We start from the raw sequence: 26,731 nt of genomic DNA on the forward strand, positions 1-26,731 counted from the left end.
TCCTAGGTATTTACCCAAAGGACACAGAAACATCAATTCCAAAGAACACCTGCACCCCTATGTTTATAGCAGCACTGTTTACAATAGCTAAGCTTTGGAAACAACCCAAATGCCCAAAAATAGATGACTGGATCAAGAAGATGTGGTACATATATACCATGGAATATTACTCAGCATTCAAAAAAGATAAACACATGCAATTTGCAGCAACATGGATGGCGCTGGAAGGGATCATGCTCAGCGAAATAAGCCAAAAAGAAAAATACCGGATGGTCTCACTCATAGCAGGAATCTAGAAAACTTAAATAAGGGACCAGGAAAATGAATAACTATAAGAAAGTGAAAATCAAAATCAACAAAAAAACTATGAACCAGAGACACTTTTAGGGGGCCGGGGGCGGGAGGGGAGGGATTGGGGTCAGAATGGGGGGGCTGCAATTGTATGGGGAATATAAAAATAAAATTTATTATTTAAAAAAAATAAAATAAAAATGGAAAACACACACACACACACAAAAAAAGTCTTACTTAGACTTTGCAGGTCACACAATCTCTATTACAAATACATAATCCGCTTTTGTAGCACAAAGGCACCCAAGGGCAATATATGAACAATGGGCATTGCTCTGTTCTAATAAACCTTTATTTATGAACACTGAAGTGACCATATGCATACAATGTCACAATTGCTTATAAACACTTTAATTAGACTGGGTTTTTGTGCTTCAAATAGAACATACTAAAAATCTGACACTTCTAGTCTGAATACAGGTAAGAAGACATATAATAGTATTTTTCTTACCATAGTTAGCCCAGGTTGCATTCCAGCACGGATGGCCTCTATCTGTGTATGAGTGAACTGAATTGTATTGCTGCAAAGAGTAGATTTAAAAGTTGGTTAAAAATATAGATAAATAACACTTAGTAAAAATTCAGACAATAACCAGAGTGCTAAACATTTGCTCTGTATATGCCCCTGTTCTCCTAATCGCTTCTTTCCCCCACTCCAGCCCTGTGGGGAGGAAAGGGAAGAGAGAAAGGGAGCGAAGTAAGAAATACATGATATCTATCTCCTTAAAAAATTTCAAGAGTTCAGTACAGTTAACAATAAGCACAATGCTGTATAATAGATCTCTGAAACTTTTGCATTTTACATGACTGAATGATTTCCTTCACCCTCGCCCCTCCAGACTGAATAAATCTTATAGAAAGAAAAGACTACAGTTAATTTTCAATAAACTCAGCACATTTTATATCCCATTTGGAGTGTCCAAGTTCTAATTCCCAATCTAATATCAAATATAATGCCACTTTGTAAGTCATAGCGGAAATGCATGATATTACTGGTACATGTAATAATACATGGCCAAGACGTAAGAACCCTATGCTCAAATAAAGAGTTGTTTTCTAATATTTATTTCTCATTCTTTTAAAGATATGATTATTGAATGGTCAAAAATGTCTGAACTATTCAGCTAAATGACAGAAGGAAAGAGGGTCTGGAAACATAAGTTACTGGGATTTTTAAAGCATCAGAAAGTTCAAAGATATTACTAATCAATTTCCAATAGCAAACTATTATTCTATACTATAATTAGCATGAACAGCAAAAATACCGTTTGGGTTGGTTGTAAGGGTAAGGGCCTCTATTAGGAATAACATGGGGTTCAACAATTAAGGTTTTTGCCTCTTCAGTGTCTTCATCTTCACCATCTGCATCTTTCCTTTTCTTTCCTTTTCCACTTCTTACTGGAAAAGTTATCCTACAAGACCAAAATCTTTGTTGATTTTTAAAATTAACAAACAATAATTTACCAACAAACAATAACTTACCAATAAGTAAAAAGCCTTTATGGTTCAAACAAAGTCATTATCTATACATAAATTTTTTTTTTTTTAAAAGGAAGATTTGAAAGCACTAAAATATTTGTTAAGGATGTTCAAGTTAGGAAAAGCCACCCAATTGGGGGAAAATCAAAGAAGAAACATTTATGTCACATGTCACATGCACTGCACAAAGTGTTTTGAACACTGTCCTTCAATTAATTAGAAAAGACCTCATGGGAGAGGAGGCAGCTAGGCTGAGTGAAGAAGTTAGGTACACAAACATTGAAAGAAGACATTCCAGGAAGAAAGAAGCAACAGCAGACTGAGGCTCAAGTGCAAGTAACTAGTTTTGCCAGAGCGTAGGCTATAACAGAGAAAGTATGGCTAGAGACAGGCCAGACCCTTGTTATTGTAGCCTTCAAATATCAAGCTTTTAAGGCAGAAGTTCTTAGTCTGCCTTGGGATACCAGAAGAGGCAACTCCCAATAAGTACCCGGGAAAGTCAATAAATATCCTAAAATTCAACTGAAAAATTCATTTTCTATGTGCATTTTTTCCAGTCTTACTTTGCATAGTGAAAGGATGGGTAATACCAAAATGAAAATGCTAATAATCAAAGAGTCTAAGGGGTCAGCCCTTACTTTGATAAGCAACAGGAACAACTGAATTTTTTAGTTAGGGAGTAGAGTGACTCTAGCAGGAAGGCATGTAATGGGTCCATGTGAGGAGACAGATGGAGGAAAGACATTGCCATCATAAAGACTTAAGGTGTTGAAGGCCTAGAGAGATAGTCAGGAGGGATATGGGAAAAAAGTATCCTTAAGGGAGAATTTGTAAGACAAAGCATGATTCACAGGAGTTAAGAGATTCAAAAATAATGTTGATATTTCATGATGGACTGACTGGAAGAATGATTTTGCCATTGCTAGGATAAGGAAAGTATGGATGAAGACTAGGTTTGGGTGTATTTATATTTAACAGTCAATAGAAAGCTCTGTGATCTAATTTCTAGTAATCCCTTTGCTACCACCCCCAAGGTGTACGGAGTGCTTTGCCAGTGATTGATTCTTCATGATGGAATTCACAGAACAATAACGAGTTGCTTCAGATACTTTGTTCTATTTCTACTCAAATTTTAAAATCGAAGTTCATTTAGCATCAAAAGTAACAATTTTGTGAGTATTTAATTTTATGAATGCAAGCAAGGTTAAAAGAAAAAAAGATTTTTTTCTTAGAAACAAAGTTCAATATCACATAGCTATGTGCACTGAGTAGGAAATATATCAGAATATGCATAATATGCAAAGACATATTTCTTCAATCAAGTGTTATAAATATGATACAGCACTCTTCAAACAGAAAGCATTTACTGACCCCTTAGACATGAGGCTACTTTTATCACGGTATTAAAAAACAACTTCTGCACTAAGAATTCTTACTATAAGCATTTATCCCAGTGATTACATGGTGAAGGTAAAGCCTGCCCACACAGAGTCCAGCTATGGGACTCAAAATTTACTTTAGCCACAGCCCTGAGTGCTAAATTCAGACTTCACTACCCAATGACTGAAAGGACAGGCCCAGTTCTGATTTTACCTGAAAGGGGGTATCTGCAGAGCTGGGTCATCCACAGTGACTTTAACATTATGACCAGGAAAGCTGGCTTTTAAATGCTCAATGGAGAGAAATGTATCGTTGAAATCAAGGGTAGAAATCTGATTGGGCATTTTTGAATAATGTGCACTGCTTGGATCTCCGTAACCTAAAATGATGTCATGCAGCCAGTCCGGTACCACACAGTCAGTGTTCATCAGGTTCCGAATAGTCTCCAGCACAGCCTGTCATAAAAGGACAGAAAACGATTGTGTCAAGAAGACATCTCAAGCATTTGCACTTCAATGGAATGCAGGACTGCTTTGCTAATCCAGAATTCCTGTGTGTTTCAGGGCAAGAAGCCATTTTCTGCTGACAGGTGCTTGGCTAGACTGAATCAACAGCTATATTTTCAGCTGATACCATACACTGAGTTAAACAAAAGACCAAATTTAGCAAGGACAGTTTATCCTTTGGAAGTTTAGACAGAATGTCAAAAATGAGTTTACCACTTGACTCCTGAGGGGCTAGATGAAAATTTGATCACATTTACACGACAGCAAGAGAATATTATAGAACAAACCCTTAAAGCAAATGCTTTCTCTTAGAAGCTCCTGGGGTTTTCTCCTCTATCTCCTAAGTTTCCAAAGCCCCACAATCAGAAACAGAGTAATGTATGCCTCAAGTGTGAAACATATCGCAAATCAGAAATAATAAGTTGACATTGCTGGAAATAAAAAAAGGAACCAAAGTGATAAAAATAAAATGTCAAATAGAATTCCACAATGAAGGAATCATGACTACAATAAGAGATCATTATAATAGCTACATATGAATTATCCAAAGTTAACTACCAAAAGCTAAAGTAAACTCTTAGACTGTTGAAGAGCTACTTCAATAAAGTAACACATGCCACATAATAAAAGTCAGAATTCTAGGCTAATAATTTCAATGAATAAAATGCCCAAACCAGTCATTTTCATATCATAAATGGCACACACTCCAGTAGGACAACAAAATAACATATGTATGTTAATCACATTGTCTTTTTTCATTTTCTTGCACTTATCACTACATAAAATTTTCGTATTCACGTACTCAGTTACTTGTTCATCACTTCTCTAATTTCCACTAGAATATCATTTCCATGAGAACGGGGATCTAGTAGACTTTGAATATGGGACAGGTTAAATGTATGAACAGATAAGTGAAAATGAATGTTCACCTAATATAAATGAGAGCTCTACTCTCTAAGGAAATTAAAATTCTAGTAGATAAATAACAATGATACAAATATATTGAAATGATTAAAATATATCTAACTATTATTTAAAATAATGATACAATGATACAAAGCAGCAAAATGTGACAAACAGCACACTGAAACAGCACAACAAAAACAGCTCATATTTAAGTAAGAGAGCCTTGTGGCACTGGGGAAAGTTTTATGGGGGAAAGTAACAATTCGATTTAGATCAAAGTAGAGGACCACCGAGAGTAAAATAACTAGTGGAAATGTATGAAAAATGAGTGTTCATGAGGAGAACAAGGGCAAGGCCAGAGGAGGTCAGCGCAACTCTTCAGTGAAGTATCCAGATTAGGGCAGCCCACACAAGTCCAGAAAGAGAGAAGGAAATAAACGAGGGATGCCCAGGGACTTCATGAAACACTGAAGACACCAACAGAGCATTCCTCCTTCCCCAAACACAGGCAGGTTAATCATGTCCCCTCTTTGTTGGGCAAGAACTTGAATGCCTCATTTGATCTTCCATATTTTCATCTCTATCCTTATTATTTCTGGCGTCTTTGAACCATTCTTCGACGTTATTTGCTTCTATCTCTAACTTCCCTTTTTAGTAAGCTAAACTTCCCAAAGAGCTGAGCTGTGTCTTACTCATCTCTATTAGTTCCGTGTAACTTAGCATAATACCACATACACAGTAGGCAAAACAAAATGGGTAAAGAAACAGTAAACTTCGGTTTTAGTGAAGTGACTGAAATTCAATCATTACTAAGAAACAGAGACAAAATAGAGACCCTGTCCTTATTGCATTTTTTTTTTAATAGAGGCATGTTTTGTTTATTTATTTGTTTGTTTGTTTGTTTATACATGCACTGGGTACAGTCAGAAGCGCGGGAGGGTGAGAGAATTCACCAGAGCCAGAGCGGGGAGCAGAGCAGGCAGAAGGACCGAAGCACACTGCTGAGGGGAGCAGCGGGCGGCAGGAGAGGTCTGCGCGCCAAGTGGGGCCCTCCTCCGGTGGCCGGGGAGCAGCCGGGGATCGATCCGGCGCCTTCTCAACCCAGCGCTCAACCGCTGCGCCACCGGGGTGGGGTGGGGGGGCGGCCTGATTGCATTTTAAGAGGGAAGTTAAATACATAACTCTCAGGTATAATAAAAGCAATGAGGGTAAATTTAAGATAATTGGACTAATAATGTTGCGAAGGGGCGAGGCCACTTTAGATAAGATTGTCAGAGAGGGCGTCTCTGAAAGGTGACATTTAAACAGAGTGGTCTATGTAAAACAAGCCAATGAACCTTGCAAATACTTTGGGGAGACCATCTAGGTAAAGGGGATACCACATGACAAAGCCTGGATTTTTAAGGAACAGCAAGAAAGGTCATTGTAGCTGACATAGAGTGAATAAGGGAAAGTGACAGGCAATGATACTGGAAAGGGTCAAAGGGAAGATACTGAAGGGGCTTCCTGGATTATGATAATGACTTTCTAATATGATGGAACATTATTAGAATGCTGAATAGGGCTACATATAGATATAATTTACATTCAGTGCTATCTGCAGATAGTATAAGGGAAGGAACAGTCAAGAATGGAAGCAGGGATGTGAGAGGTGACAGGATCTTGGATGCGGCATCTGTGGAGGTGATGAGGTCCTTAAGTTTTCATTTTCTTATCTATAGTCAAGAATTTCAATAAAGGAATTGTTTAAATCAAAATAAAACAGGATTATTATCTTAACTTTTTTCCTTACATAGTATCTGCATAGTGATTATCTTAAGTTATTCAAATTATGACAAGGTGCTTTTAGTTATGTAGCCCAAAAATTACCTTAAAGTTATTTTCCTTTGGTTTTCTCCTCATTATTATATTGAAAGTTTCATACACATCTTCTGCTCCATTTTGTATAGTATTGGTCATATCTTGTTGGTACTGGTTTGGATCCAAAAATACTCTAAATGTCCTTGACTCTCCTCTAAGATTGGGTCTGGGTTCGGGTCCTGGATATTTAAAAAAAAAAAAATTGTTAAATGAAACAGACTTTTAAAATATCAAAGTAAGTTAAGAGTATTTCCTTTTCTATAAATGAGTGAACCATCCAGGCTTAACTCAGCCACTTCCTCTCCAACTAGAATGCCTTCCACTCATCCATCAAATCCCACAGAACAGAAAGTTGTTTCCCTTCTCTAAATTCTTACTGTTCCCATGATATAGTCATGTAATATGTATGATGCAATGCCATTAACTATAGTTATTTGTATATGCCCTCTTAGAAGTCAAAGAATTTCTCTTTACTCTTATCATAGCTCCCACCATGGCCTTACATACAGTAAATACTCAGCTGGCCACTCTTCATCCTTCTAAATCCATTCCTTATTCACTAGTATAAAAGGAAATTTCATGTATACAGAAATATGGGATACAAATAACCAACACAACAGCTCAAGGGCTTTTTCTTGTCCCTTTGCTCTATTCTCCTTTCTTTCTGTCTTAGATCGCCAAGTCGGGCTCCATTATATGGCCTTGTGTTCATCCTTCCTATCCATTTCCTATTTTCTTGTCATTTAGTTACAGGAGTAGCCTAACTATAAGAGTAGCATTTTAGCAACAGGCAGTCATGGTAAAGCTGATTCAAGTTCTGAGAGAAGTTGAGTAATCAAATTATAAAATAAACATTAGTTAAGGATTCAATTCTACTTTAATACCATTATAAAGGAAAGGTCAGGACAGTATAAACATTTCAAGGAAAGATCAGTAAAAAACCTAAGAAATCAAAGTGCTGACTAACAATCTAAGGCAGTGATTTTAAATGGGGGAATGCTGGCATCTTAGACAGTTCTATTTAGATGTTTCACATTTCTGGACTCCTTCCATCAAATGCCATAACTCACTACACCCTAGTCATCTGACAACATAAATATCACCACATTTCAAAATGTAGGATAGTGCTATTCCCAGTTGATAGGTTCTATATAACTAATCAAATCAGGAGAACTTAAGAAAAAATTAGACAAATATATCACTGAACAATAATAGAAGGTTTTTGTAAAAGAAATACTATACAGTATCAAAATGGAAAAGTTTTAAATAAAGGTGATTTCAAAAGATCCTATCCTTTTTAATACCTAACACCAAAGTTTAGAAACCACATTATTTCTAAAACTGGGTTGCATATACTTTACAAAGATTTTATATACAATTCTTTGTGACAATTTGATATGCAAAACAGCTAAAAAAATTAGCTAAGATGCACAAAGGAAAAAAAGAAAAGAAACTGATCATTAAGTTCACACACTTTCAAAAATATGGATCACCATACCGTCTTCAATGACACGTCCTTTATCATCCAACATGCCCTGGATTTCACAGCCTCTGACATAAACCAGGCCAACCTGCTCAATAAAAGGTCTCCTCCGGTCAAACTTGGTGCCATAAGGTTTAGTGGGACGCACAGTAATTAAAAAGCACACATCATGCTTACGAAGCCCTGGTAAAACAAAGACATTTCACACATAAGAATGTTATTATTTTCAGTTTTTGATGGCAAGTCCTCATCCTCTGATATTTAGAATAGATTAAAAAAAAAAATACCAGAGATGATCAATGATATTTGCATTGTAATGTAATTACTGGTTTTCTTATAATCTTTAATACTTATTGCTTGATAGCAATCATTAAAATAAAAATCTATATTAAAATTAGAAACTTTGATGCCACAAATACATTACTGAATAAACCTCCAAGTAATGCTACAGCTCCAAAATGGCCTGCTTTGTCATAATTCTTATTTTTAACATTCTTAGTAAGTAACCAAAAGTATGGCTGGCATGTAATAAATCTGTATCATATTTAACAGGTTTCTAACATTAGTTTAAACTATCCATCAGTGTCATTCCAACAACAGCCTAATTGCATTTCACCAAAGGAGGTCAATTCAAGAATAATTCATCACGACACAAAAGCATTGTTTACAGATAACATCTTGAGAAGAAGGCTGACTATATATAGCTTCAGTTGACAAACGCTGAACATTTTCGTAAGTGAATGTGAAGAACAGGTGACATGGGCCAGAGTCCATGGTGTCTCAGTCATCAGAATGATAGATTCAAGAATTATTACAAGTAGAGGCATTGGACCATTAGGGACATTTGTTAGACACTATATGACATAAATGCAAATTTAATCAGCCTACTTGTTCATAAGCGTGGTAGTAGGACATACAATTAAATCAATTAATGTTAGCATAGGGCTAATAGTATTGGTACCATTCTGGTTTGTTTAACATGGAGTGGGGTTTTGGTGTGCTAGAAATAACTGATTCATAACATGAATGTTTATTTCTCAACAAATTCTATACAAAAAAGCAGAGAAATAAGGAGGACTAAGGACAACTGTTCTATCTGGTCTGAACAATTCATTAAAACTTCTAAGTCTTAGAAAGAAGTGGTCCTGAGAAGTAGTTTAGTCCCTACCAGTGTCACTTTTTGGCATCACAGAGAGATGACTGGCCATCTGTTCCCTTCTAAAGACTTTTTACTGTGGGACATCTCAGATCTACAATAAAAACACCTATATCATAATGAGTTCAACTACCTCCCTCCATTCAGCCATTTGCCTTCTGCTCTCGCCCTGACTGTGCCTTCTGGAGCAGAATCCAGAATTTTAGTTTCATGAATTCCTTAATTTTCAATGGGGTAAGAGAGAAGACAGCCCTGAGCTCCACAACTTCTTGAAGGGACAAAAAAAATGTTTTACAGTATTTAGCTTAAACTCTTTAAAAACTATTTTGTCTTAAAGGACAATATTCATCACTGTTTAACAGAACCTCTCATTTTTGTTCTCTTTATTTCTATTGGTTTATTGCATCTGTGACTAATACAGGGCCTCAGTATTAGCTGTGGCACACAGAAAACACCTCTTCCATCATGCCCCATGGGACAAATCCCTTATCCCACTATACCTTACTGTACCCTCTCTTGCCCATCAAAATCCACCCATTCTATTTTTCATTTAAAGAAAGAAAGGAGGGAAAAAAAGGTCAATATCCTTTTGACAGCAATCTCAAATAAAGGAAAGGGATTCTGGTAAAACATTCTTTTTCTTATTTTTCTTTACACTATAATGTAGATTTATGGGCTATGCATTTTATAAATGATTTTTCTCTTTTTTAAGTTTTACTTCCAATCAGGACTACTTCTAGAGGTAGCTAATTCAATTTATTACCTACTGTATAAAGCAGTGTTTATTTTAATACCTCTTGAAGCTCCAAAGAGTAATAAATGTTAAGACCTTCTCCAGCAACTTAATGTCTTTCTTGAGTTTCAGTATCTGTTATTTTAGAATGATACATCAGATCATAACTCTTTTGGAGAAAACAGGAGTCATAAAAACAACCTGTCAAACTATGTGCACTACAATGGTTATTTGTTAAACATCTGGCAGTTCTGTTGCTAGATTTCTTCAGAATAATATGAATACAACATATATATAGTTTCTATGTTTATAAACAGCTATATGAAGAGCAATATTATCTAAAATCTGAATTATTAAGGGACTACCCCTTTTCTTCTGGAATGCCAAGAAGGTGAAAGGAGATAAAACCTACCAGCTATGTTTCTCATAACACGGCAGTAAGCAAGAGTACTCATGGACAGCTGGGAGAGAAATATAAAGGTGCCAAATAAAAGTCAGTTCATGGGTCATTTCTGGCACAGATGTTATCATTGTTTTACTTCTATATGACTTAGTAACTTTGAACATGTCTGCCTCTAAATAAAATTAACTGTTACACAGAACTTCCAGGCTCAAAATCTTGCCCTAATAATGAATAAGGACATTGAAACCTCTCTGCAAGTATTGTTTATCTTGGAGTGAGTACATCTTATTTCACTGATCCTTTATCTGACTTCCTTGGTGGAAATAAACTACTAGCTTTCTTCTTGAGTTGTTTTACTAGAGACTCTAAAATGCCTTTTGAGTTTGTCTAATTTTGGTTTGGTATCTTATCTTCCTCATATAGTATGGACTCTTACTCTCTTTACTTTGACTGCTTTTATATTTCAAAAATTCCAATTTTCCTTGCTTATTCTGCATGTACACAAATTATATGTGGGTTTTGTTCCTTCTTTAGGACCCTAATATATTTATTCTTTTTGTATTGATCCTATAAATTTATAAATATTATTTTATTAAATTTATGACTTAAGTTGCCATCTTCTTGGATTTGCAAATTGCAATTTTCAAAACACTTTGATATGTACGCTATATTATGCTTTTTATTAACGCGTCGTGGTATTTATTCTTGTCTGAGCCTTGGTATTTTTACTAATAATAATTACAAAGACAATTGTCATTCTGTACATCAAATTTTAGACAAAATGTAATAAAAGTTTAAAAAGGTAACATTTAATAAAAGCATTTTTCTAATGCTATAAGTGAAAGTCTATAAACCAAAAAGGCAAAAGCAACTTCACTTCTGAAATGGAAAACTACCTTCCCATTCGTCTTTAATGTGGTCTCTGACGTTCAGATTGATGGTGACATCTGCACGGACTCGGGTTGGCCAGTTTTCACCTATGTTGGGTTTAGCAACTTCAACCACAGTGAAAGCCACAATGGGCTGGGCCATTCGTGCCCAACCACCAAACACAACACCGCCATACTCAGACTGCCTGAAAACCAAAGAAATGGATAATTACTCAAATAAAAAACAACCTTCCCCAACTTACAAATTAGTAAATAAGCACACATGTTTAACCAGTATTTAAGCCTCACACTAGTAACTCCTATTTCTAAACTTTTAAAAACTACTAAGGACCAATACATAGGAAATATCTATGGTAGCAACTGTAAAACACAGCCCAGATAAAATATTTTCCACACCCACAGAGAAAAAGAGAGTTCTACGTATAAGAGTGCTAAACTATTATGTTAACAAATGAAATAATCCAGTATACCTTTTAAAATTTTATATTTTTATCATTTTCCTCTTTATCTAGTTTGAATCATTTATAATTTTTCTTAAATATTTTAAGTATTACTATAAAGTTCCTCAAAAAGATTTTAAAACATGCTAGAATTAAAAACACATAAAAAAAAATCTTTGCAAAATGCCTCCTTCAAGGCATAATATTTAAATAATTTAAAAGATGCTGCCGTAAATTGGAGGGAAAATAATCAAGCTAGCTGTAATAACTAAATATACTAACATCCAAATACTCATTCTTTCTTCTTTTATTAGTCCAAGAAGTGCTTTAGAATCTACATTAAATAGCATATTTGGGAAATCTGTAACATAAAAATTGCAGCAACACTTCAAAGTTGGAAACTACTGCCAAAAATCATTTGCTTACATGATTTAAAAAAACTATATTCTATATAAAGGCTTTGTCACAACAAAACATTGCAGAACTTCATCAAAGAGAGAAACAAATTAAAAATTCTGCAAGTCAATGACTTTGTTAGTCATTGGACAATTTCTAAAAGGCATTTACATTACATCTAACCCCTTTTGCGATGACTTGATATCACTCTCAACTTTACTGTAATAGTTTATTTGCCATAAATACACTCATCATAAATGCACAATTCAATAATTTTGAGTAAATTTACATCTGGGGTCTACCATCGAAATTCAGTTTTAGAATTCCTATCACAATTCAAAAAAGATCCCTCTCATCCAACTGTAGTCAATCTGTTTATACAACCAGGCAACCAACTAATCTACTCTCCCTGCTCACTTTTCCCCTTATAAGATAGACTAGCAACATCAAGCATTAAAAAGTATAGCTTTCTGCCCCATGTAAGCACATCTTCTCTTAGTGCCCAATAGTTTCAGCAGCATGAACACAGGACCATTAGAACCATCAACGAGTAAAGATGCTGTATCTCTACTTTCAAGATCCATGGGACAGAGAGAAGCCTGACTGACCCCCTTCTCACTAAGCAGTTTCCTATGATGGACAATAAACAAATCATCATGTGTGATAAGAAAAAAAATTGGGGAAAAAAAGGACATTCTCTTCTTCCCTCTGCAGAAAATGTTGTCCAAAAAAAAAAAACCAAAACTGACAAATTGCAAGATCTCCAAGTATGCTTGTTTTATTTGGCATTTAAGTAAAATATATTATGTTTATTTGAAGTTCCCTAGTTAATAAATTCTATTTACAAAATGGCCAAAATTAGGTCCAGAATTTGAACATGTAAATGCAAGGTAACCATAGATTGTAAGCAAGTTTTCTAATCAAGCACTCCCCCGGGGTCCAAACAATGGGCAGTAATTTCAGCGAAGCTGTGGGCAGGGATGATCAGCCAGTGGGTATACAAATTTCATAGTGCTAGCCTGCCTACTGACTCAACTGATTATTAAGTCAAAAATACTTTTTGTGTTTTACAGTCTCACCCAGAATAACTTTTCACATAATAATTAATTAAAAAAATAGAACTGTGTATGAAACAGCATATGAAAATGAAAAAATAGATCATAATCACAGTGTCCATGCAGCTCTCTGCAATTAGTAAAGAGAAACCCTGAAGATACCTGAATTGGTTCATTTTCAAAAATTGTTTATCTTTTCATAACAAATGCAGAATAACTGTATATGTATGTATGGTGTGACTTTAAATGTAATAAAAATCCATTTTACATAATTGATTTTACTTGTTTATAGTCATTTATGATATAGAACATCTCCATCAATTTCACATGTAGAATAAAATCATGAATACAAGGTGGGTGGGAAGAGCACAAAGGACTCTGGTGATGGTGCACAGGTGAATGGGTGGTGGGAACTTCATGGAGCCTACACCTGAGAGGAGAAAGCATACATTGTACAAAAATGAAGAAAGATGTAAAAAAATATATAAATAAAAAAAATTTAAAAAAAGATAATGAACACAGGGTATTTACCCTGTTAGTCATGTCTAAAAAAGAGAAACCTTCACAAATCTTGTAACACAGAGCTGCCTACAATAATTAGTATGAAATGCTTTGCTTTGCTAAAGAAATTAAAGACATGAGCCAGCAGAAGGGGAGTTGAATTTAAGTAAAAGAGTTCCTCAAATAATGAGACATAATCAACTGGTGTTAAAAGTAACTGCAGATGACTTAGTATCTTTAAGGCAATCTGTGGACGGGAAGGCGAGGGAAAACTTTACAGTGTTCCACTCCATGCAATGTTTAGCAACACCCAAACCCCATCAGGGCCCTTAGAAAGAGACTGAACTAGTGGTGACGAGCATATCCACTATCCTTTTATTATAAACTTCTGGTATTTAAACTGCCTGCCCATGCATAGGCCTGCTGGCCAAACCATCCCTTGCCCTCTTTGTCCTTTTACTAATGTTCATCCTACTCCCCTCCACACCTATCCCTCTCCCCACCAAGGAATACTGTGTGTGACCTCCTCCTTCTTATACCCAGTTCCCCAGCCCCATCCAATTACCCAATGCATAATTTATATTTTAGCACATTTACTACATTCTAATTCTAATTCATATTAAAGATAGTATTATGTCTATACATACACACAAACATTATGTATAGACACAATACAATACTATCTTTAATATGAATTACAATTAGAATGTATTAGAACATAATATATGTATAGACATAGTATTATGTCTACACATAATACATGTGTATGTACAGACAATGCTATATGTCTATACATATATACAGACACAATACACATATCATGTATAGACATAATACATATGTATAGACATACTATCTTTAGTATAAAGTATTACATCTCATATTTTGGAAGACATTCTCTTGCAGTATATATTATTTCTAAATACACTTACAACTGATACAAGTATGTCAGTCACTGCCTGCATCTCTTCATTACAAGTGGAACCAATTTACTAACCATGGCTTCATTCTGCTGACACTATCCTCAATGTCCTGCCTGATTTCGTACGTTGATTCCAAGCGGAAGAGATTAAAGTTCCTTAGGAGATAATCATGAAGAGTCAAAAACTGCAAATTCAACTTGGGAAGAGCAAGACAACCTGAAAAAGGAAATAACATCCATATTTGATTTATTCTTTTAATCAGATACCTGGTCAATGTATTTTAAAAAAGCGATCACAAATTGGTAAGTCTGATTTAATGTCTGAAATAAAGCATACAGTATTTGATGAGCTCTGATTTTTATTTTCACACAAAAACTGAAACCAAGTAAAAAATGCTGTAATTAAGAATTAGGATTAAAGGATAGATTTCATCAATCTGCATATCAATGATATAAAATAGTGCCTCTAAAAAGTATTTGAAGTATCTCAAATAATTTTAAAATATTTCCTTTACCACCCAGCAAATAATGCTGCCATAAACTTATTAGTCCATGATAAAATTTACATGAAAATGAATTAATATATATAACACTGTACTACTTTATCTCCAGTGATTAATACTGGGCTCTGAATCTTTGCCTTTTTTGCTAGACTTTAAGAATAGGTATTGACTGTTTTTCCAGGAGCTGCTTTTGTTCTCTGATAATTAATGAACGATAGATTTCCATCACCCTCACTTAACATTTACTTGGACAAGTGACCAAATACTTGGTAGCAGTATCAAAAAAATTATCTTAAAAAGTTCAAACATTTTACTGTCTATCTCTCTAATCCTATATTTAACACATGACTATAAAGAGGTAAAACTGTGATTCAAGGAAATGTAATAACACAGGAAGTGTAACTTTCATTCTGTCACTGTAATAGGCTATTTGATAGTGCTTTATTTTGTGAAACTTTTTTGGGAGGTTTGTTTGAACTCCCTGTAAAATCAGCTAACGGACCACCCCCCAAAAAGACATCATCATTTGCTGGTAATACACCCTTGTTCTGACCCAAAATACCACCTCATAGTTTGCTCACCTTCCCATTTTACCAGATTTGTTTCTAAATGCTTTTCACTTATCCTCAGAGAATGAGAATGTGCCACAATTGACCATATGCCAAAGTGCATTCTGACACAATTTTAAAGACATTTTTCACAAAAAAATTTAGGAAATCTTTTGAACAATAGCATATTTTTGGAAAAAATGTGGCTGTTTTAAACATGTGTACACATGTACACACACCCCTCACACGAAAGTGTGATTAAATTGAATAAAAATCCTTAGTGCTAAGCACTTAAAATACTGAATAGTTTCTAGCTTAGAAAATTAAACTTGAGGGTACCAGAAAATAATGCAAATGTACAAAGTAGACATGCAGTAACACCTGATAAATTCTAACTGAAGTTCATATTAAACCTGAGTCCATATTGATTAACCATACCTTCCCCAGAATAGTATTCAGTTGGAACAATATTTTCATCCCATATGATTTTCTCAGTTGGATACAATGGCATCTGGTTTAACTGCTGAATCTGAGATATTCGCCGTTCATGACGAGATACCTAGAAGAAATAAGATGACTCGGAGTTAAACCAAACATTTTATGGAGAAATGCACCATAAAGTATGGAAAGAGGTTTGTCTTTCAGTTATTGTAATACTTGAAAACTTTTTATTCTTTCCCCATACTCCTCATAAATCAAAGATGAAAGAGGTACCAATTGCGAAGATTCTTGGAGTCAGACAGATGTGAGTTCAACTCTCAGCATCTGTGTGATGAGCTGGGTAAAAACTGGGCAAGTTGCTTCAACTTTCCTGATCTTGGTTTCCTTTGCAGTAAAACAGATCAAATGCCATTTCTCAGGTTTCTTGTGAAAATGAGAAATAAAATTCTAATTCATAAAAAAAGAAATGAAATGGAATACTATAATAGAGTATAAGGCATATACCTTATACCAAGAATTTAAAACCAGAGGACTTAATGTTCATTAATCTAATAAAAAAAAAAAGAAGCCTTAAGTTCTAGGTTAGTTTTCATTCCAGCTAAGCTAAACAATCAGGAAGTCTATTCATCATCTTGCCTCAGTCTTCTCCCTTGTGAGAAAATTAGACATGATCTCCATAAGCGCTTCACTGTTACTATTACAGCAATCCATCTGAAATGGGGAAATAAGCTTGCTACTTAATACATGCTAAAATAACAATACACTTGAAAAACATAGTAAAGTTGTATTTTATAAAAGATATATGATATCACCTAAACAATATGCTTATTTCAACTTTTAAATCAAGTGATATTAGAAAAATCCAAAGCCTCAGAAATCTCTTAGGAAATGGCAGAAATGAAAAGATAACGCGGTAGCAGTATAAATTTTAAAAATTATTTTCTTTTGGCATAATATTAAATTTTAAGGATGACATTTTAGCTTTAAGACTCTAAAAGGCAAATAGGATCAACTTTATATTCAAAGCTATTTCCAACAGAAAGAGTCCAGGAAAATTCCTCATTTCTTTTTATAGTAAGAATCTATTATAAAAGCCCAAAACCTGAATTAAAGATTTTTACATTGTCAGAATATAGAACAAGGAATTTCTAGAAAGCATCTGTAGCTAGAAACAATGAAAAGTGATTTGTTAGAAGGTGGGTAAAGATGGTAACCCAAGACATGTAATGCACACAAGTAAATATATCAATAAAAGAGCATTTCCATTCTTGAATTAAAAACCCTTCCCTAGAGTTTCTCCCCAAATGGCACTGAAACAACTGTCATCAGGCTTAAAACACCTGCTACAAACAGTTTCTTGTTACAATCTCTAAAAACTTATAGCCATCTTCTTTTCTTAAAAGTATTAGCTTGGAATATAAATTACTAAACTATGTGCTAAATATGGTTTCATATGTTCAAAACATATCAACACAGTGTATATGTATACAGGTATAAAAAAAAATCCAAAAACTATTGGAAAAACTATTCAACCTTATAGCAGTTAGGAAATAAAAAAATTAAAACCAGCTACTATGCTTTTATATATCATAAGACTGGCAAAACTTGGGAATACTCATAATATTCAGTGCTGAAGAGTTCAGGGAAACATATTTTAATCTGTTGTTGGTGAGAACACATACTTTTTAGAGTATAATTCGGCTGCACCTTTTATCTTTTAAAAAAAAACACACTTTGGGCCTCCCCAGTGGTGCAGCGGTTGAGCGCTGGGTTGCGAAGCTCCCTTTGGCCTCTGTGGCGCCGGTTCGATCCCCAGCTGCTCCCCGGCCACCAGAGGAGGGTCCCACATGGCGCGCAGACCTCTCCTGCCGCCCACTGCTCCCCTCAGCAGTGTACTTCGGTCCTTCTGCCTGCTCTGCTCCCCACTCTGGCTCTGGTGAATTCTCTCACCCTCCCGCACTTCTGACTGTACCCAGTGCATGTATAAACAAAACAAACAAACAAACAAACAAATAAATAAAACATGCCTCTATTAAAAAAAAAATTAAAAAAAAAAACACTTCAATCAAATAATTTGACACTTGGTAGTAAATGTTCTAACTGTTCACATATGGGCACAAAACCACATGCACAAAGTTTGTAACATTATCTGTAATAGTGAATGTCGCCAAAAACCCAAATATTCATAGTAGGAATATGGTTAAATACTCATGTATTTTATATAACATTTTTGTGAAGTTAAAAATACAATATATCACTTTCTCTTAATTCTGCTGTGAATTTAAAACTGGTCTAAAAAAGTAAAACTTTACCACAGCAGTATTAATTTGAGAGTTAAAGCCTTTCACTTCCCAAAATGATGGAAAAATTCCATAAAATTCTTAAAATTACTGAGTCAAGCATCACCTACCTTACCTTATAACTAAACATCTCTGAGTTTTCTGGTATTAAAGGTATATCTTTATACCTTTTCTTTCTGGCTTATGTGCACACATGTATGTGCATTTGTGTGTGTGTGTGTGTAACAATGATATTCAAAAGGCAGTGACGGCATTAACTATCTGTGTATCGCCAATGGCTAAATCTAGTGTTCAACAACGAAGCTACTTATAAATGTTTGCGTGGAATGAATGAGAAAAAAATAAATCTGACAAACTTAAATGATAAAATTCTAAAACAGGTAGAAATCACCAAAATTAATCTTTAGCTCAAGAAAAAAAAAAAAAAAACTAGATCTACCTACCTCTTTAAAATGATTCAAAAAGTCTGGGGAAACCACATGCAAAAATTCAAAGGATTTTGATATTTACCAGCAATTCTAGAAGAAATTCTTTATCAAAAGTTGTGTCTTCATTTTTGGGAAGAGTTGGTAACAAGCAGAGGTATGATGCCACCTGGTGGAGTGTATTTGAACTGCAGAATAAAGAATATTGAGATCACAACATTTTATTCTTACTTCACTTTTGAAACATGTAGTTTTAAAAATTGCTTAAGAAGTTATATCTAGGGCCTCCCTGGTGGTGCAGCGGTTCAGCGCTGGGTTGCAAACCTTCCCGCAGCCTCTGCAGCACCGGTTCGATCCCTGGCTGCTGGGCGAGGGTCCCACCTGGCGCGCAGACCTCTCCTGCCACCCCGCTGCTCCACTCAGCAGTGTGTTTCATCAGTCTGCCTGCTCTGCTCTCCCCTCTGGCTCTGGTGAATTCTCTCACCCTCCTGCACTTCTGACTGTACCCAGTGCTTGTATGCATAAATAAATAAATAAATAAATAAATAAATAAATAAATAAATAAATCCTATTAAAAAAAAAGTTATATCTAGCAAATAGTCTTTTTACATGGACAGAGAATATAATAAACCGACAGTGAAAATTAAGCTCCTTAAATAGTTCTCAAAGAGTCTTCTATAAACCAATGGTGGTCCCGGAGATTGCTTCAGAGTCAGCAAGGACGTTTTTGGTTTTTTTGTATTAATACTAAGACTTTTTGTCATTATGTTTAAATCTACAGTAACAATGCAAAAGTAATGGTGGGTAACAATGCTGGTATGAATCAAGGCAGGGGCACCAACCAGTGCTGTATGTTATCATATTCCTCATTCAAATAGGCAGTTAAAAAAAACAAACAAGAATTTCCTAAGAACATCCTTGATGACATTAATTCAAAAGGGCACCTGCACCCTTATGTTTATAGCAGCACTATTTACAATAGGTAAGCTATGGAAACAACCCAAATGTCCCAAAATAGATGACTGGATCAAGAAGATGTGGTACATATATACACAGTGGAATATTACTCAGCAATCAAAAAAGATAAACTCATGCAGTTTGCAGCAACATGGATGGAGCTGGAAGGGATCATGCTCAGCAAAATAAGCCAGAAAGAAAAAGAAAAATATCAGATGGTCTCACTCATAGCAGGAATTTAGAAAACCTAAATAAGGGACCAGGAAAAAGACTAATGATAATAAAGTAAAAATCAAAATCAACAAGCAACTATAAACCAGAGACACACCAGGTGGGGGTTGGCGGTGGTGAGAGAAGGATCAAAACAAGGGGGGTGGGAATTGTATGGGGACTATAACCAAGATGAAAATGCATACATGGCGCAAAAATGAAAAATGATGTAAAAAAAATATATAAAATTTAAAAATTTAAGAAAAAAGAATATCCTTGATGAAGCAGTTAAAAATATATTTAATTAACCTTTGGATTCTTCGGTATCTATATTTTTTAAATTGGTAACAAAACATTTTGCATGCAATTTTTACCTGCAAGAATGACTGCTAAACCATGGTTATTTAGACTTGAATAAATAACAAACATTTTTCAAATTTGAACAAAACAGACCTGCAACTTTAAGGAAAACGACTGATATTTGCTACCAATCATAACATTTGAACTTCCAAGCAAAATTTATAATTTTATGAGACTTGCATTGACTACTGTGAGCTTGACAATTTTCATTACTTATATACGTTGGCCCTACAATCCCCTCATACCACTTTACATTAAATTTTCTCTTATTCTCTGGTAAAATGCTTTCAATCTTTTTTTTTTTTAATAGAGGCATGTTTTTTATTTATTTATTCGTTTGTTTGTTTTGTTTATACATACACTGGGTACAGTCAGAAGCGCGGGAGGGTGAGAGAATTCACCAGAGCCAGAGCAGGAAGCAGAGCAGGCAGAAGGGCTGAAGTACACTGCTGACGGGAGCAGCGGGCGGCAGGAGAGGTCTGCGCACCATGTGGGACCCTCCTCTGGTGGCCGGGGAGTAGCTGGGGATCGAACCGGCCTGCAGAGGCCGCTGGCAGCTTCGCAACCCAGCGCTCAACCGCTGTGCCGCCGGGGAGGCCCTGCTTTCAATCTTTATATAATTCTGCTTTCCCCAAAAAGTCAATAAATAAGTGGAATCGTACATCATGTAGCCTTTTAACACTGGTTGCTTTCATTTAGCATAATACAATGAGATTTACCCACCTTGTTGTTTGTAAATAATCACATTGCCCTTAACAAAATTTTGGTCAATGACAGGCCACAAATACAATAGTGGCCCTAATATACACCATAGAGCGTAGGTGTGTAGTAAGTAGACTAGACCATCTAGGTTTGCAATTACATTCTATGACCTTTGTACAATATTAGTATCACCTAACGATGCATCGCTCAGAATGTATGCCCATCATTAAGCGACACATTGCAGTAGTTGGTTATTTTTATTGCTGAGTAGTATTCCATTGTATGATTATATCTCAGCGTGTTCACTCATCTCCAAGATGAAGGATATTTATGTACTCCAGTTTTTAACAACTATACATAAAGGCTTTATATACATTTCTGTACAAATGTGTGTGAATAGAAGTTTTCATCCTTTTTGGTGGATCTGTGAGACATCAGATCATATAATAATTGCATGTTTGCCTTTATAAGAAATTGTAAAATTTTCCCAAAGTGGGAAACTCAATAGTAAGAAAACAGCTTAATAAAAAAGGGGGGGGGGCCCTCCCCAGTGGCGCAATGCGTGCTCGGCCACACAAGGTTGATGGGCGTGTAGTAGAACCAAAGAGAGCTGTTTATAGAGAGGATTCTGTAAAGCCTGGTGCCCACTTAACAGTGAAGAAAATTTTTGTTGGTGGTATTAAGGAAGATACAGAGGAATATAATTTGAGAGACTACTTTGAAAAGTATGGCAAGACTGAAACCATAGAAGTTATGGAAGACAGGCAGAGTGGAAAAAAGAGGATTTGCGTTTGTAACTTTTGATGATCATGACACAGCTGATAAAATTGTTGTTCAGAAATACCACACTATTAATGGGCATAATTGTGAAGTGAAAAAGGCCCTTTCTAAACAAGAAATGCAGTCTGCTGGATCACAGAGAGGTCGTGGAGGTGGATCTGGCAACTTTATGGGTCGTGGAGGGAACTTTGGAGGTGGTGGAGGGAACTTTGGCCGTGGTGGAAACGTTGGTGGAAGAGGAGGTTATGGTGGTGGAGGTGGTGGCAGCAGAGGTAGTTATGGAGGAGGTGATGGTGGATATAATGGATTTGGAGGTGATGGTGGCAACTATGGTGGTGGGCCTGGTTATAGTAGTAGAGGAGGCTATGATGGTGGTGGACCAGGATATGGAAACCAAGGTGGTGGATATGGTGGTGGAGGAGGAGGATATGATGGTTACAATGAAGGAGGAAATTTTAGAAGTGGTAACTATGGTGGTGGTGGGAACTACAATGATTTTGGGAATTATAGTGGACAACAGCAATCAAATTATGGATCCATGAAGGGGGGCAGTTTTGGTGGAAGAAGCTCGGGCAGTCCCTATGGTGGTGGTTATGGATCTGGTGGTGGAAGTGGTGGCTATGGTAGCAGAAGGTTCTAAAAATTCAGCAGAAAAGGGCTACCGTTCTTAGCAGGAGAGAGAGTGAGGAGTTGTCAGGAAAGCTGCAGGTTACTTTGAGACAGTCGTCCCAAATCCATTAGAGGAACTGTAAAAATCTGCCACAGAAGGAACGATGATCCATAGTCAGAAAAGTTACTGCAGCTTAAACAGGAAACCCTTCTTGTTCAGGACTGTCATAGCCACAGTTTGCAAAAAGTGCAGCTATTGATTAATGCAAGGTAGTGTCAATTAGATGTACATTCCTGAGGTCTTTTATCTGTTGTAGCTTTGTCTTTTTCTTTTTCTTTTCATTACATCAGGTATATTGCCCTGTAAATTGTGGTAGTGGTACCAGGAATAAAAAATTAAGGAATTAAAAAAAAAATCAACTAATGATGGGGCCTCTCTGGTGGCGCAGGTGGTTGAGCGCCGCACTGTGAAGCTGTCTGCAGCCTCTGCAGCGCGAGTTCGATCCTGGCCGGCTGGTGAGAATCCCACATGGTACAGCAGACCTCTCCTGGCTCACCCGCTGCTCCCCTCAGGATTGTACTTTGTCAGTCTGCCTGTTCTGTTCCCCGATCTGTCTCTGGTGAATCCTCTCACTCTCCCGCGCATCTGGCCTGTACCCCGGTTCTTGTGTAAATAAATAAATCTTAAAAAAAAAAAAAAATCAACTAATGATGTATGTGTAGTATATTACTGAATTATATTGTTTCAGATCTATCTATCTATCTATCTATCTATCTATCTATCTATCTATCTATCTATCTATCTATCTATCTCTGTCTTTCTGTCTATCTATCTTCCTTCCTCTCTCTCTCGTCTCTTTTCATCGTCTTGACTACTGCTGCCTTATAGAAGTTTTGAAATTAGGCAGTAGAATTAACTTTATTATAATTTTTCAAAGTGTTTCAGCTATTCTACTTTATTTGCCTTTTCATATTCATTTTAGAGTTAAGTTTGTCAATTTCTTTAAAAGCATACTGCTGGGATTCTGACTGGAAATTAATTATATCTATAGATCAATTTGGGCAGAATAAATACCACAACTCACTCCTCTCATTCATAACCATGTCACTTGTCTCCATTTCAAAAAATGAATGTAGGTCCCAAACATGGTTTGCTATTCTACGGTCAAACAACCTTTAAGATACCATCATCTGTCAAATTTTGACATATATCAAAGAAGAATATTCTCAGTAATTTGGAAAAGCTATTAAAATACACTGCCCTTTGTGAAAAAATGTTCCTAAGTCACATTTCTAGTATCACACATGATGAACATATACTGGTGTCTCCTTTATGTTTATGCTTGATAGACTATGTGTTATCTTCTACTCAAAGAAATACTTAAGATCTAAGAAAAATATCATTTATGAAAAATATAGATTTTAACCCCCTCCCCGCCACCAAAACAAAGATAGTATGGATGACTATATTTAGGTGGGTGTAAGATACCAAGTGGCAGGAGGAAGAATTATTTCCAGGTGTCAATAAAGCATAGTATAATAAGTAACATTATCTAAAGTAATAGATTAAAAGCTTAAAAAGAAAATTAAAATTCATGAGTAAAAGAGACTGCATAGTTTTCCTTTACACTCCCTTACCTAAGAGGTCCAAAAAACTTGACCAAGGATTCACGAGTGTCTACTTCTGCCACATTTGAGAGGGCAAAATCATAGAGTTCAGGGAAATGTGCAAAAGCAGCTCTCTAGAAAAAAAGTAAAAAAAGTTAATAATTAATATCTACGTATCAATACACCAGCTACAATTTATACGCTATGCAGTGGAAATTTTTTAAATTACTAATGCACTTCTCTCTCTTACATGCTTTTCATATGTGAACCCAGCCTTATTCAGACAGAAGCATTCAGCCCAAAAGGAAGAAAAAGAGAACTGTTTTAGCAGAAAGGCAAAAAAAAGTGTTCAGCTTTTAATTTCTAAAATTTTATTTTGAATAAAAATGGAAATAGCCATAAAGGCCAGCTTCATGGAGAGAAAAAGAAAACATTTCATTATCAAGAATTGGTGTAACAAAACTAAAAGTCCCTGAGGGAAACTCCCGCTGAAGAGCCAGCTTGAGCATCGTGTGTTTGTGCCCTGCTTTGCTTAGGAAATCTGCCCAAAGAGGCTCTTTGGAGGCTACATCCCAACCAAGATGGGGTGAAAGCTGCAAGAAAATAAAAATAGCAGCATCATGGTGATTTTGTAAAAGTGTGGAGATAACATCTCTTGTCTTCCCTAACGTACATGTGGCACATAAAGATACAGAAGTATCTGTGTGCCTCACTATGGGTGACAGAAGGTGGCCAAGCTTATGGCTAAGCCAGCCATTGGGTTACGATAACAAAATGACCCTGCGATCCACGATTGAGAATGAGCTAGGCTAGGAAATGAAGGTCAGTAAGCTCTCAAGAGAAGTCTAGCACCACCACCACCACCACCACCACCAAGACTGGGACCTCAGCAGCAGGAGGCAGCCAAGTTCCTCAGGAACAACCATAACCAGCATGCTTTGCCTGTGTCAAGAGGAGAGACCACAAACCAAATGTGGTCACTGCAAGGACAAGGCAGGATAAAACACACAGGCTCCAGGAAAAGACAGCTGAGGTAGGACAGTGGGCAGAGCACACCACTTCCAAAACAATAAGGATATCTTAGTGTCTGTCTCTAGGAATCCATGTGCCAAGCTGGGAGAGGGAGAGCGAGAGAGTCCTTCAGAGATAGTGGAACTGATTATGAAAGAGTCTGAACTTAAGTCTGATGCTTTCCTAAAAAGACGTTTTAAAACAGAAAGAATTGGATAACTCCAAGTTGACAAAAACTCCTGACACCAGAGGAAATAGAGGTCAAGGTCAATATTAGATCAGTAACAGAACACAAAGGTGCTTTCTGGCATAGCTGAGCTAGACTGGTAAACTGCTGTGCCATATGTGTTTATCTTAAAAATGTACAAAGTGCTTACACACTTGTCATACATTAAAATACTCTATTTCTGAGTTTCAAGTATCAGTATATTGATTCTGAGGACTGAGGAATATGAAAGAAAGCCATTTTTTTTTTAAGAGAACATCAGAATTAGCAGTATTTTGAAAGTTCAAGATGAAAACACTACTAAATTACTACCATTTTCTGTCTGTACTATACAAAACCTAGCATGTAAGTGTGCCCCAAGTTTATGGAGCAGCAGCAAAGGCTATAACGCATCTCAATTACTTGCAGAGAAGTGATTCTGTCGTAGTGGATGGTGGTCATCTCATTCTCTGTCAGGGCGTTTCCAGTCTGGTCATTAATCTCAAAACCAGTGTAGAATTTCAGCATGTCCAATAGCTGAAGGATACAGTTAAATGAATATACTGTGTGAACATAAGGTCAGGAAAGCATGAACAAACATGATTAAAAATAATAAAAAGTTATACATTCAGGGAGGTGCAGAAAAACTTTGGAATCTAATATTGCAATACACATCTCAGAAGATATCTAAAAGTGCTTTTTAGTGTGTGAAGATAAAGGATGTGCCTTGTAAATAAATTAAGTCTATTCACACAGGGAAGAATTTAAACTGCAATCACAATACTAAAAAGACATTAAAGATTCCATCAAAGAAAGCCAAAGATTTTAATGACAATTACAAAAATCTATTTACATAATGAAAAATTTATAAAACTATAGCACTAGCAGGAACTCTTAAGGTCTTTCACTTAGGCCATTAATACAGAATTTTCTGAATGAGGATTTTACGATTCTAATTGGAGATATTTTTCTCCACATGCTGTTTTTCTATTAGGGAAAAACAGCAAAGTGGGGAAAGCTAAGCTGCTCATTCCTCTCAGCAGTCCCCAAGGCCATCAAGCCCGATCTTTGGATTAGTTCCTGCTACTAATGAAGGTCTAGTTTCCCCCTGTGGCAGCAACATCAACAGAATTTCCTAGCTGCTTTCACCTTAAATCTAATGTATGGCAGATCAGATCAGAATTTAATACATTTTAATAAATGTGGCAATCACTAGAGAGAAACAACAAGAGAATGAGAAAAAGGAGGAAAACACAGATTAAAGGTTAAAGAATTCCTAAAAGAATACGTAAACACATAAAAACTATCTCTATGATCTCATTGAAAGGCAAGTGTTAGAGTTTGTTTGAAGACAATTTGTCTAGGTGACATTACATGAAATGAGAAACAGTAGTACTTCAACTTCTTAGGCAGGGCAGTAAATGAAGCACATATACATTTCCACACTACCAACTGCCTGTCACCATCATCATGCCAAGAGAGCCTTGGAATCAGTGTAGTTTGCTTGAAATTAATGTTTATCATCTATTGATATCCCACAGTCATTAATAACATAAAATCAATATATGTGGGTATATGGGACTACCTCATCAATATCATAATTCAGTTCAA

General features: G+C 35.9%; 2 protein-coding genes across 2 annotated transcripts in view; one reads left to right on the forward strand and one right to left on the reverse strand.

Annotated features, from left to right (window-relative positions):
- The window catches only part of AQR (aquarius intron-binding spliceosomal factor), a gene marked incomplete at its 3' end in the record, with an annotated part of 88,200 nt that overhangs the window by 35,344 nt on the left and 26,125 nt on the right, over positions 1 to 26,731 (reverse strand). Inside the window, exons 12-22 of the mRNA XM_084239511.1 lie at positions 25,544 to 25,657; positions 23,935 to 24,038; positions 18,764 to 18,866; positions 15,951 to 16,071; positions 14,533 to 14,678; positions 11,154 to 11,328; positions 7,981 to 8,148; positions 6,492 to 6,661; positions 3,424 to 3,665; positions 1,617 to 1,763; positions 803 to 872 (exon numbers count right to left, since the gene is read on the reverse strand). Coding sequence (XP_084095637.1) covers positions 803 to 872; positions 1,617 to 1,763; positions 3,424 to 3,665; positions 6,492 to 6,661; positions 7,981 to 8,148; positions 11,154 to 11,328; positions 14,533 to 14,678; positions 15,951 to 16,071; positions 18,764 to 18,866; positions 23,935 to 24,038; positions 25,544 to 25,657 — 1,560 coding nt within the window. The remainder of the gene's footprint in view (positions 1 to 802; positions 873 to 1,616; positions 1,764 to 3,423; positions 3,666 to 6,491; positions 6,662 to 7,980; positions 8,149 to 11,153; positions 11,329 to 14,532; positions 14,679 to 15,950; positions 16,072 to 18,763; positions 18,867 to 23,934; positions 24,039 to 25,543; positions 25,658 to 26,731) is intronic.
- LOC311174971 (heterogeneous nuclear ribonucleoprotein A3-like) lies at positions 21,466 to 22,327 on the forward strand (the record flags this gene model as incomplete). Its single annotated transcript, XM_084239806.1, is given in 2 exon segments — positions 21,466 to 21,680; positions 21,682 to 22,327. Coding segments are annotated over 2 exon segments (861 nt in total).

The sequence above is a fragment of the Talpa europaea genome, assembly GCF_964194135.1.
Source record: "Talpa europaea genome assembly, chromosome: 8".
NCBI classification, from domain to species: Eukaryota; Metazoa; Chordata; class Mammalia; order Eulipotyphla; family Talpidae; genus Talpa; species Talpa europaea.